This window comes from Xyrauchen texanus, chromosome 31 (assembly GCF_025860055.1).
Source record: "Xyrauchen texanus isolate HMW12.3.18 chromosome 31, RBS_HiC_50CHRs, whole genome shotgun sequence".
Classification (NCBI taxonomy): domain Eukaryota; kingdom Metazoa; phylum Chordata; class Actinopteri; order Cypriniformes; family Catostomidae; genus Xyrauchen; species Xyrauchen texanus.
Window position 1 is genome coordinate 21754424 of NC_068306.1, and position 13944 is coordinate 21768367.

A 13944-nucleotide genomic window follows, 5' to 3' on the forward strand; every position below is an offset into this window, starting at 1 on the left:
TGCCTCAATTTTCCCTAGGGATCTATGAAGTTCTATGACTACATCACTTAACCTACACTCTAAAATGTAGAGACCAACATGTAGGACACTATGCATTGTATGTTAACCTATTTTCTTTTTCCATAGTTATTATGACCTAGTGCTTGGAATAGAAGACCAGGAGGTCTTCATCCCTCTCTCTTTCTGTGATTCCATGGAACTTACGGGAGACCAAAGATGGTGCTGTGGCAAACTTCTTCACCTCTTCTGTAAAAGCACTTGTGTGTCCAGTATAAATTGCACCATGGCCATAATAAGGACCATTTTTGTTTTTAAACCTACTTCGTATTAAACAATGAGTTGTCTGTGCAAACTTTGGCTATACTGCAAGTTGTTTTTATTCTCATTAAATTCAAATATAGTCAAACAGGATAAAGCAATTCCACTCCTATCATTATTGACAGGCAGTTTTCAACTACAAGAAACAAAGTAAATGAAATAACATAGTTATGGGAGGGTGAAAAGAATAAAGAAAAATGCAGGTTATACAAAGAATACTGTACAATGTCCAGTGCCTGGTATCACAGAAACTTCAAAACTCTGCATCCGAGTCTTTGGGGTTTTGAGAGGAAATTGCAATGTTCAGTGCTGGGCTTTCGGTTTCACATTTCACAAGTTGAGTCAAACTCATAGCACTGAAACATATGAGCCTTTAGCAGCAAATCAGTGCATAGCTCCTATTTGTAGAGAATGTCATAGTGGCCAGGTCGGTAGAGGAGGAAAATCTTGGGCTCTCCATTTTCAGGAAAGATGTGGTGATTGACCGTTCCTCCCTCTCCTCTATCCATGTACTCCACCTGGATGCACACGTTTAAGACCTGAGCCAGAGCTATGATGTGAATGTGGTCACTCTCTTTGGACATAGGCTCCACCTCCTGGTCAAAACAGAAGGACAGCCTAGATTAAATGACGCACAGTCATTATAGAACAGGTTACTCCATAACAGACTGGATGAAATAAATAATCTGCAATAATATCTAAATATATATATATATATATATATATATATATACACACACACACACACACACACACACACACACAGTACTGTGCAAAAGTTTTAGGCACTTGTAAAAAATGTTGCATAGTGAGGATGTCTTCAAAAAAAAATATTTTTTATTTATCAATTAACATCATACTAAGTCCAGTATATATAAAAATGCTAAATCAATATTTGGTGTGGCCACTTTTGCTTTTAAAACAGCCCCAATTCTCCTAGGTAAACCTGGATAGTTTTTCTTGGTTGTTGTCAGATATGATGTACCAACTTGGGAGAATTCGCCACAGTTCTGCTATCTATTTAGACTGTCTCAATTGCTTCTGTCTGTTCATGTAACCCCAGAATGACTCGATGTTCAGTAGGGGGCACTGTGGGGGCAATGTCATCTTTTGATCACCCTGTTCTTATATTCTAATCTTTTCTATTTGCAAAAGTAATGTTTGGGAGACTAAAATGTATTTCTCCTATTGACACACTAAAGCAGAAGATATAAATCATCATCTTATGACAAATTTTTTTGTGAAACATCTTAAGTGCCTAAAACTTTTGTACAGAACTGATATATATATATATATATATTTAGACAATATAAAAATATAAATGCATTTCTAATAACCTTTTAGACCTGCAGTGTGGGAAATAAATTTTAAAATTATAAATATTCAAAGTTAATAAATTAATGGTCATAAAACTGCATGTATAATAATTGTAATATAATTAGCTAAATGCTGTTTAAAAGAGTATGAGTAGAGCATGTTACGCTACAGGATGTCAACTACCCAAAAATTTAATTATTGCTACAGTGCATTGCATTGTACTGCAATTATATCGTGCCATTATACTTACAAAACCTTTACTCAAGTAAAGAAGACTGAATTACATTTTTGCTAAAGAGATACTTGCAGGCTCTCAAAGTGTGTAGTGTAGCATCATGTTACCTGCTGGCAAAACTCTCGAACAGTGCGGCCGCCCTCTATGAAGTGCTGGAAGAAGTCTTTCTCTTGTTGCAAGTAGCCCGAGGTTACCAGCCGCAGATACACAACCAGATAATCGGACACACTCTGCTCATTGATGGAGCTGAGCAGCTCCCCGACAGACGGCTGCTTGTCACATGCCTCAATCAGGTCCATGAACTACAGTGAAAAGACAAGAAAATAATACATAGAAGGAAACGAATTTAAGACTACAAATATTCTCAATATTTAAGTGGAAAGAAAGAAAATCCTACTAGTCTGAGAGGTAGTTGAAATTTTCATGCAACATAACAAGTTGCATTGGACGTAAATGTAATATGATAGCAAATGTTATACTCATTTTTGCACAAAATCAACCCTTTGTTAAGCCCCATCTTAAAAACAGCACGGACCTGCAATGTTAGCAACTGTTGCTATTTGCCATAAAATCAGAAAAGTTTTTGCTCTTTTATATTTAAAGTGATTGTTCACCCCAAAATTAAATAATTTACTCACACCCATGCCATCCCCAGATGTGCATGACTTTATTTTGCGGAACACAAACTAAGGTTTTAAAGGTTTCTTTTAATAATATTTCAGCTCTGTAGGTCTATGCAATGCCAGTGAATGGTGACCAGAATTTTGAAGCTCTAAAAAGGACATAAAGTCAGTATCAAAGTAATCCATAAGACTCCAGTGGTTAAATCTACAGTTGAAGTCAGAAGTTTACATACATTTAGGTTGAAGACATTAAAACTCATTTTTTAACCACTCCACTGATTTAATATTAGCAAACTATAGATTTGGCAAGTCGTTTAGGACATCTACTTTGTGTGCATGACAAACAGCGAGTCATTTTTCCAACAACTGTTTACAAACAGATTGATTAACTTTTAATTTACTATATCACAATTCCAATGGGTCAGATGTTTACATACAGTAGGTTAACTGTGCCTTTAAGCAGCTTGTAAAATTCCAGAAAATTATTTCAAGCCTTTAGACAATTAGCTTCTGATTGGAGGTATACTGAATTGGAGGTGTACCTGTGGATGTATTTTAAGGCCTACCTTCAAACCATTTAAAGGCAATGCTACCAAATACTAACAAAGTGTATGTTAACTTCTGACCCACTGGGAATGTGATGAAAGAAATAAAAGCTCAAATAAATATTAACACCTCAGCAATATCTAGCGCACTTCACTTTCAAATTACATCACTTTAAGCATGATTACGTCACTCGAGGCCAGCCAGAAGGCTTCGAATGGGACATATCCTAAAGATCACACCCACCAAGAACAAATAAATCAATCTGATTGGCTGATGAATCTGACAATCTGACTTTTAGTTCAATTGCACTGTTGAAGGATTCTGTGGAAATTCTGAAGGCTCAAGGGGGTGGAGCTCAGACTCGCGTGCTGCTTCGGCTTCAGGCATGCTATCTGTGAAACAGCTGTCCCACTTTGCTTGTAAGAATCAAGGTATAAATTCTAACTAGATAAACTTTTAGTTTTTTCTCTATTTGTTTGTAGATTAAGAGTGGAAAGCGATTAAAAATACATAGGCAAAAAGGTGATGAAAAATGAAAGGATGAAAAATATTGATTTATTTATTTGGCATGTTAGGACAGCAGAGAAGGCTTTGCTGGCCCTGAGATTTTGCCACTGTTGAGTGCTGTCCACAGAATGTGACTTCTGTGTTTTGAAACACAATTTGAAGCGCACAGCCTTTGGGAACCAAAATATCACAAGCCAAGAAATCCTTGCTGTCATTAAAAGTAAGTTTCCTCCATATGATGCCACAGGAAAGTCTTCTAAAAGCAGTGCATCTACAATATTTCCTTTTTACAGTTTTTTTTTATGCTTTTTTAATTAGTCATGTAAAATTCATATAGCTAATTTCGTCTGGATAAAAATTGCTAATTTACTACATACTTTTATTGTTGTAAATATTTTGTATTAAATAGAAAGCAGAACTTAGAATCAGTCTGGTAAGTTCATTACTTGGCCAGTTGGAGTCAACAATTAAGATTAACCAGTAAAAGAGAGTGGACGCACAGTCAAGAGAGTGCGGACAGTTTGCAGTTATTTGCGTCAAGTTTATTTCTTAAAAATCCAGTGCGCTGGAAATTGCGTACACACATTTCAGTGCCCATTTTGTATGTAAGCAACATTAATACATCAGGGCCCTGGTCACCATTTACTTTCATTGTATGGACCTACAGAATTTAGATATTCTTCTAAAACTCTTTGTTTGTGTTCTACTGAAGAAAGAAAGTCATTCACATCTAGGATGGCATAAGGATGAGTAAATTATGAGAGAATTTCCATTTTTGGGTGAAGAAATCCCTTTAAAGCCTAGGTAAATCCTGAAGGTTTTAAAATGCTTTTTTCAGAAATTATCAAATAAGACGTTAAAAGTGTTTTGCTGGGGCAACACAGCAACATATAATCACACAAAGTACACAGGGAGAACTTATTAAGAAAGTAAAACTGTGCCTAAATTATATGAATGCACAGAGTAAAAATTTTGTAAGTGTAAATCAAATTGCAAGCGAAAAAATTGTATTGTATGCACACAGAACATTTTGTAAATATGTAAATCAAGTTGCAAGCGTAAGAAACAAATATTAGCAATACTTTAATGCTTTGCATAAAAGTAAATATTGTAAAGTGCTTGCTGTGAAATAGTGTCTTTTGCACTCTTTTCTGAATTAACGTGTATCACATCATTAAAATTCAGAAACCGGATCGGTTGTAACTGCTATCAAACAAGACTTCTTTCTTTTCAGTTTTGATTTTGATTCACAGCCTCTGTAGTTTTTAATCACTTTACAGCATAATTTCTTTAAAGACAAATAGCATATAAAAGATGCTTTGAAATATCACACTTCATTTCAGCCCACATAACAATAATATCAAAAACAATTTGACCACTTTTTGTGCAAATTTTACTGTTCACGGAGTTCTCCAAATCTTTCCTTTGGGATGTTCTACAAAGCTTGTCTGTGTGGCCAAAGTGGGCAGAGCTTTTCAAAGGGTTAATTGTAATCCCAATACAAAGCAGTAGGGCTGATTTATCACACAAACAGCTGAAAATGATTTTCAAAAACATAGACTTACTGTGTTGTGAAAATCTTCAATGGTGAATTCTGTGAAGCCTTGGCTCACTAAATCCAGTTTACTCTTGGCAGCAATTGCCTTGAACCTACCAAGTTAACGTAACCAATAATTGTAAGTTACAACATGATCTTACAGGAATGTACCAAAGGTTATAGAAGCCATTTGTTTAGCTAGAGGAGAACTGACCCCCCCAATAATTATTTACTTATTTACACTCACCTAAAGGATTATTAGGAACAACTGTTCAATTTCTCATTAATGCAATTTTCTAATCAACCAATCACATGGCAGTTGCTTCAATGCATTTAGGGGTGTGGTCCTGGTCAAGACAATCTCCTGAACTCCAAACTGAATGTCAGAATGGGAAAGAAAGGTGATTTAAGCAATTTTGAGCGTGGCATGGTTGTTGGTGCCAGACGGGCCGGTCTGAGTATTTCACAATCTGCTCAGTTACTGGGATTTTCACGCACAACCATTTCTAGGGTTTACAAAGAATTGTGTGAAAAGGAAAAACATCCAGTATGCGGCAGTCCTGTGGGCAAAAATGCCTTGTTGATGCTAGAGGTCAGAGGAGAATGGGCCGACTGATTCAAGCTGATAGAAGAGCAACTTTGCCTGAAATAACCACTCGTTACAACCGAGGTATGCAGCAAAGCATTTGTGAAGCCACAACACGCACAACCTTGAGGCGGATGGGCTAAAACAGCAGAAGACCCCACCGGGTACCACTCATCTCCACTACAAATAGGAAAAAGAGGCTACAATTTGCAAGAGCTCACCAAAATTGGACAGTTGAAGACTGGAAAAATGTTGCCTGGTCTGATGAGTCTCGATTTCTGTTGAGACATTCAGATGGTAGAGTCAGAATTTGGTGTAAACAGAATGAGAACATGGATCCATCATGCCTTGTTACCACTGTGCAGGCTGGTGGTGGTGGTGTAATGGTGTGGGGGATGTTTTCTTGGCACACTTTAGGCCCCTTAGTGCCAATTGGGCATCGTTTAAATGCCACGGCCTACCTGAGCATTGTTTCTGACCATGTCCATCCCTTTATGGCCACCATGTACCCATCCTCTGATGGCTACTTCCAGCAGGATAATGCACCATGTCACAAAGCTCGAATCATTTCAAATTGGTTTCTTGAACATGACAATGAGTTCACTGTACTAAAATGGCCCCCACAGTAACTAGATCTTAACCCAATAGAGCATCTTGGGGATGTGGTGGAACGGGAGCTTCGTGCCCTGGATGTGCATCCCACAAATCTCCATCAACTGCAAGATGCTATCCTATCAATATGGGCCAACATTTCTAAAGAATGCTTTCAGCACCTTGTTGAATCAATGCCACGTAGAACTAAGGCAGTTCTGAAGGCGAAAGGGGGTCAAACACAGTATTAGTATGGTGTTCCTAATAATCCTTTAGGTTGAGTGTATTTTAATATACAATTTACGATCACATTTGTATCAAATTGCAAAGTGATGACGAAACCCTTACAGATATTACAAACTTAATTCTCTGTTAAAGCATGATTTTCTGTAAAACTGTTTTGAAACAGTGTGTTGTGAAAAGTGCTATACAAATAAAAATGGCCTATGTAAGATGACCATTACCACCTTCTCCTTACAATTTCAAATTAAATGTGCATTCAATGCAACTGAATTAATTGTGTTTATTCACTTAATTTGAATGAGGCTTGAATGTAGGTTACCTATGTAATTCTTTGCTGTCATCAAGTAAAGACTCCAGATATGAGAAACCAAAGGCTCTGTAGAAACAGTTTCCATCTGGCCGTGTTTTGCGTATAGACAAGTACTTCTTTTGCAAATCCTGTGCACAAAACGGTTCACTTTGTTGAAAACAAACACAGATGTGGGATGGGGGACCCTGGGACATATTTGTGCATAAATAAACATTATATTCTCTCTTCCCTTCAGGGTATGTGATTATAGTGTGATTATAGTACAAAGAGGCACACACCTAAATATGATAATTTAGGGATAGCATTTGGCTAAAGAGAAGATAAACATTATGCTTCATTCTCTATTGTAATCTCAACAATAAATGTAAAAAGTAATAACCCTTACTGTTATCCTAATCCAAAAAAAAAAGCATATTTCACTAATGAAAAATTATGTTCTTACTCTTATCTTCTGCTGGTAAATGGCGTCATCTTCAGCATACTCTTTCTTAAGGACAGCTAGGTCCTTTCTTTCTGACACAAGAGGAATATTGGTGGCTATCTGGAATAACATTCAGGCTGGGTTAAGGACTAAATTTCACAATTTTGAAATATACATATACAGTATAAATATTTACAATATTGGCCAATATATACATAGGCTAAGCATTTTTTTTTTTTTGCAATAAATTGCTAGGCTTTTCCTTTTTCAGTCATTACTGAATAGGAATTTTTCAAACTAATGCTAAAGAGATCAAACTCACAAAAAGCACGTTTGAGCTAAGGAAATATGAAGACAATATTATATTCACTCCAGGTATTTTCATTGTTTTTTATGATTATTCTTTAATTTAATATCCCATTAATTGTATTAATAGGAACCCTGAATATTTCTTCCATATACAGTTGAAGTCAGAAGTTTACATACAAATACATTTAAAGTCAGATTTAACATTTAATTCTAGAAAACATTCCCTATCTTAGGGCAGTTAGGATAACTTTTTTATTTTAAGAATGTGAAATGTCAAAATAATAGAAGAGAGAATTATCTATTTCAGCTTTTATTTCTTTCATCACATTTCCAGTGGGTCAGTAATTACATATACTTAGCTAATATTTGGTTGCATTGCCTTTAAATTGTTTAACTTGTGTCAAACATTTTGGGTAGCCTTCCACAAACTTCTCACAATAAGTTGCTGGAATTTTGGCCCATTCCTCCAAACAGAACTGGTGTAAAGGTTTTCAGGCGTCCTTGCTCGCACACCCTTTTCAGTTCTGCCCACAAATGTTCTATCGGATTGAAGTCAGGGCTATGTGATGGCCTCTCCAATACCTTTATTGTGTTGTCCTTACACCATTTGGCCACAACTTTGTGACCAAGCTTTAACTTCCTGGCTGATGTCTTGAAATCTTGCATCAATGTATACACATAATTTTCCTTCCTCATGATGCCATCCATTTTGTGAAGTGCACCAGTCCCTCATGCTGCAAAGCACCCCCACAACATGATGCTGCCACCCCCATACTTCACGGTTGGGATGGCTTGCAACCTCACCCTTTTTCCTCCAAACATAACAATAGTCATTATGGCCAAACAATTAAATTTTTGTTTCATTAGACCAGAGGACATTTCTTCAAAGATCTTTATCCCCATGTGCACTTGTAAACTGTAGTCTGGCTTTTTTTATACTGGTTTTGGAGTAGTGGCTTCTTCCTTGCTGAGCAGCTATTCAGGTTATGTCGATATAGGACTCGTTTCACTGTGCATACAGATACTTTTCTATTGGTTTTCTGCAGCATCTTCACAAGGTCCTTTGCTGTTGTTCTGGGATTGATTTGTACTTTTCACACCATATTACGTTCCTCTCTAAGAGACAGAATGCGTCTTCTTCCTGAGTGGTATAATGGCTGCGTGGTCCCATGGTGTTTATACTTGTGTACTATTGTTTGTACAGATGAACGTGGTACCTTCAGGCATTTGTAAATTGCTCCCAAGGATGAACCAGACTTGTGGAGGTCCACAATTGTTTTTCTGAGATTTTGGCTGATTTCTTTAGATTTTCCCATGATGTCAAGCAAAGAGGGACAGAGCTTGAAAGTAGGCCTTTAAATACATCCACAGGTACACCTCCTTTCAGAAGCCAATTGGCTAATTATCGAAAGGATTGACATATTTTTCTGGAATTTATACTTTTAATGACAGCCAGGATGTCTTGGCTTGTGATATTTTGGTTCCCAAAGGCTGTGCGCTTCAAATTGTGTTTCAAAACACAGAAGTCACATTCTGTGGACAGCACTCAACAGTGGCAAAATCTCAGGGCCAGCAAAGCCTTCTCTGCTGTCCTAACATGCCAAATAAATAAATCAATATTTTTCATCCTTTCATTTTCCATCACCTTTTTGACTATGTATTTTAATCGCTTTCCACTCTTAATTAATCTACAAACAAATAGAGAAAAACGAAAAGTTTATCTAGTCAGAATTTATACCTTGATTCTTACAAGCAAAGTGGGACAGCTGTTTCACAGATAGCATGCCTGAAGCCGAAGCAGCACGCGAGTCTGAGCTCCACCCCCTTGAGCCTTCAGAATTTCCACAGAATCCTTCAACAGTGCAAATGAACTAGACTTGCGGAGATTTTCCCATGATGTCAAGCAAAGAGGCAATGAGTTTGAATGTATGCCTAAAAATACATCCACAGGTACACCTCCAATCAGAAGCTAATTGGCTAATTGTCTAAAGGCTTGACATCTGGAATTTTCGAAGCTGCTTACAGGCCCAGTTAACCTATGTTATATATGTAAACATCGGACCCACTGGAAATGTGATATAGTTAAATAAAAAGTGAAACAATCTGTCTGTAAGCAATTGTTGGGAAAAATTACTCATGTCATGCACAAAGTAGATGTCCTAAACGACTTGCCAAAACTATAGTTTGCTAATATTAAATATGTGGAGTGGTTATTGAAGGTTTTAATGACTTCAACCTAAGTGTATGTAAATTTCTTCAATGTCTTCAACTGTATTTCATCTATATTTTCTTATCATATATTTCAGTGTACCCAAACACAATAAGCATAACCGCATTGCAGACAGACCTTTACTTCTAGATGAATAACCTGTGGACAGATATAAAACAAATTAAAATTAGAACAGTTACCTCATGCTGAATCTTATCTTGCTGTGCAATAATGGCCTCATCATATGCAAGACAATTCAGCCCTGCCATAGAAAAAATAAATGTAACTCGCAAACATTTACCAATCCCAAAATATTACCTCTCAACAATCTTTCAACTGCAAATACCTAACTTCCTTCCGTCAGTGGTTAGAAGTGAAACATTGTTGCTATCACAAAGAGTGGAGCGGTATTGTCAAGGCTTTCTATATTTGTTGAGCAGATGATTTCCACTGTCCATGAATGTATTTTTCATCCAACTTATCTTAGGGTAAATCGTCTTCGTTTGTCAATCACTTATACCAAGCTAAAAGCCGTGTTATTGTGATTTAGATCTGTTAGAAACATCTGTTTGAAAAAATAGCAACAACCCGATAGCTGCTCATCCGTTTAATGCCTAATGATTGCTTATCCCGAAATAACATTATTGGCAACAATTACATAGAAACTGCAGCAAACCAGATATTCATTCAGGTCTCCACTTTGCTAAACTAATCCTCACCATCAGCATCTTTTTGAGAGATATCCTGCTGTTGCTCCTCCGCCATGTTCCTGCTGAAGTCATTTCCGGTCACATTTCCGGTCGACTGGAAACCACTGGCTGACGATTCTTTACGTTCTGCATTTTACTGAGTACAACTTTTGTTTATATATTTATATGTTTTAAGTATTTGATCTCATTGATCAGCCATGCGTCAATACATAGTCATCCCAAGAAACAATGTTTATTGGAGGACTCCTCATTCACTGTAAGACTCAATCATCATAAAACAAATATTGTTTTAAATAAGTATTTGTCACACGCACGCGCGAACTATCGCATATATTACTATACACGCCTAGCAGATCGCTATTGAAATCAATAGATTGATTTTTCAACAAGACCATTAAATGGATAGTTCACCCAAAAATGAAAATTCTCTCATCACTTATGCGCTCAGTCCTCATTGCACTCAGCCCTCTCGTGAACTCGCATACAGCTGCTGACCAGAAGCGATGGTTTAGTTAAAAAGTACTTATCTTTTCCACACCAAAAACAATCGTATTGCTTTAAAATACAATAATTTAACGCCTGGAGTCGTATGGATGACGTTTATGCTGTCAGTGATTTTTGGAGCTTCAAAAGTCTGATCACCATCTACTTGCATTTTAAAAACCTACTGAGCTAAGATAATTTTCTTCAAATGTGTTCCTCTGAAGGAAGAAACTCAACCACACCTAAGATGGCATGAGGGTGAGTAAATGATGAGAACTTTCATTTTTGGGTGAACTATCCCTTTAAATTGTAAAACTGTTATGCAATAAGCTGTTGTTGAACAGAACTTTATTCTTGCATTATTGTCTGACAAAATAAAAACACAAACAGTTTAAGATTTAAATAACTGTTTATTTAAAATGTAACAAGCTCCATGGAAGGAGAATGGAATCACCCACAATGACATGCTATTACACAGTTACTAACACCGAGTAGACAGCTCAGTGCATTGTTGACCAGAGTGGTTGGAGGAAAGTAAACCGTCGCATGGAGAGGTAAGCTGGGTGGCTCAGAAGAGATATATTGTTCCACATTTCAGGTTAAGTTGGAGGTCAGTGACATGGTGGTCCCAAATTTTTTTAAAAGCAATAAAATCAGACAAGATGCTTTCAGTCTGTGACACATCGATCACTCAGAATCAGCAGAACCCTTCTTTTTATAGTTTTCCAGGTTGGCCAGAACCCACCCAGCTGGTCCCAGGATGGCAAGGGAAAACACCATCAGACCAATTGCTGTCTCCTGCGAAAAGACATTACATTAGTCAAAAATATATATTTAATATGCAGAGGATGGTCTGTGGAGTTAATAAATAGAAATATGATTGCATAGAAATACCCAACATGTGTATTACTACATACAGTTAAAATAAGGATAAAATAAACATAATGGCTACAGTCAGCGTGAAGGATAATATTAGGCAATTAAAAAAAAAAACACTTCCAAGCAAACCTGTATGCCTATAATTGATGTTCTCGTTCTTCTATTGTATTGTTCATTGAAAAATACACCAAACGACCCTTAAAACCCACAATAATTACCATGAAAGACACATATATAACAAAACATATAATGATTAGATAATTTTTGTTTCTTTCAATAAACAAGCCTGAAGTGGCGCTATTTCGCCACGACCTTTTGAATGACAGCTATTCGCTTCGTTTGTAACCCAAAACCAGTCAATTCTACAATAATCCGAAAATATTAGTCAGATCAGATCTATTCACAATTACTGTTTGGATTAGAGTTTAGTTTAATTGGAGTTACGTGTGTCTGATGGTCATATACAGCGAGTCCAAGTGTGACAGCCAAGGAGATAATGGCGCACACGTCTCGAGGCACAAGAAAACGATCTGCTCTATGAAGTAAACTTACAGCAGGACCAACAGCGTCCTTGGCTGGTCGTGTAGCGATGTTGGCTCGCTGGGTGACGGCTGATCCCCGCAGAACCGGGGAGGTTCGGATTCTCGCGATTCCCCGCAGAAGTCCAGACATCCTGATGCTCTGTTAGCGAGTGTGCATTGAATAGGAAGAACTCATCGGAACCGGCGACACGAATTCGGCAAAGCATCATGGGAAACATATTTATGCGTCTGGGAGTTGTAGTTTTTATTTGCATATAACACTTTTCCCCAGTTAAAATCATTAAAAATAAACTATTCGTCACTCGTTAAACATTATATAGATTATCCATTACATTTGTCTTTGATTTGTTATGTACCAGTGGCACAGTGTCTTATTGCTGGTATATAGTTAGATGGTTACTGAAAAATCTTCTATTAGATTATCATTGGTAAATCCCTACAAGCAGAGCAGAACACTTTCAGAAGAGCACTATATTAAATTTTTTGACTGGAATGAAAACGACACTGTGAGGGATAGAGGTTTATCAATGTGTTTGGCACTGTAACATTTTTAATGCAATATCAATATAAAAAAGTGGCATATTGCTGGCCATCATTCAAGCAATAAAAAAAATTGTATGACCTTGTTTGATATAGAAATTACAGTAAAACAGCATATCATTTATTCAATGGTAATATCAATCATTTTAATTGTGTATAAGTTTAACATATTTACTTCTATTACTCCTAAGCAATTTTGAGTTGAATCTACCCTTTAAAAAAACAAAAAAGAACACAATATAAATAATTATACATATACGTATATACACTCACCTTCATACATACCCACATACAAACACGTAGTGCAAATTTAATACAATCTGTTATATAAAGAACAAAAAACAGTATCCGAATGTTCAGCAGTTCGTCCCTGGTAAAACTGACTGGTAAAAGATTGCTAAACACAGGACAAACAAACAAAAACAACAAAAGAATTGGAGAGCTCCACACCAAGTGGCCACCTGCGGCGCCATCTTAATATTTTTTATGCTAGTATATCGACTCGGTTACTAACGTAACCTCGGTTCCCTGAGAGGAGGGAACGAGTATTGCGTAAGTAGCTTACGCTATGGGAAAACTCTGTTTCTCGAGAAATATTGAAGTCTTTATGTAAAACGCATTGCAGCTGCACAGCAGACAGTAATGAGCGAGGCAGCTCGGTCATTGGCTGTGCTGCGGCAACTGCTCGAACCAATGACGGGGCGACTCTGAACGCGCGACCAATGGGCGCGCACTGCGTTCAGCGGCTCAGAGCCCGCCGAAATTAGCATAGCCAGGCTATATAATGGGCACCCCGTCATACGAAGTTCCTTTAGGTTCAATCGACTGAAGCGAACTGACCAAGCACAAGCACGGCAGCTTACGCAATACTCATTCCCTCCTCTCAGGGAACCGAGGTTACGTTAGTAACCGAGTCGTTCCCTATCGAGAGGTCTCTCCTATTGCGTAAGTAGCTTACGCTATGGGAACACCATGTAAAATGCCGTGCGTGCTGACTTCGCTCTATAATCCAGAGGCAGATGACTGAGCCTTAAAACA

General features: G+C 37.3%; 2 protein-coding genes across 2 annotated transcripts; both read right to left on the bottom strand.

Moving 5' to 3' along the window:
* Nucleotides 1-359: 359 nt before the first annotated feature.
* Nucleotides 360-10530, bottom strand: LOC127624725 (ubiquitin thioesterase OTUB1-like). Its single transcript, XM_052099582.1, has 7 exons — nucleotides 10472-10530; nucleotides 9953-10014; nucleotides 7256-7354; nucleotides 6823-6941; nucleotides 5112-5196; nucleotides 1978-2172; nucleotides 360-914 (listed from the first exon to the last, which is right to left on the bottom strand). The coding sequence occupies exons 1-7, from the start codon at nucleotides 10515-10517 to the stop codon at nucleotides 717-719; spliced, it is 804 nt and encodes a 267-aa protein (XP_051955542.1). The 5' UTR covers nucleotides 10518-10530; the 3' UTR covers nucleotides 360-716.
* An 805-nt stretch (nucleotides 10531-11335) lies between these two features.
* On the bottom strand, nucleotides 11336-12541 carry LOC127624731 (cytochrome c oxidase subunit 8B, mitochondrial-like). The gene is made up of 2 exons (XM_052099587.1): nucleotides 12377-12541; nucleotides 11336-11743 (listed from the first exon to the last, which is right to left on the bottom strand). Exons 1-2 carry the CDS (start codon nucleotides 12494-12496, stop codon nucleotides 11633-11635), a joined length of 231 nt encoding a protein of 76 aa, XP_051955547.1. The 5' UTR covers nucleotides 12497-12541; the 3' UTR covers nucleotides 11336-11632.
* Between the last annotated feature and the right edge of the window lie 1403 nt (nucleotides 12542-13944).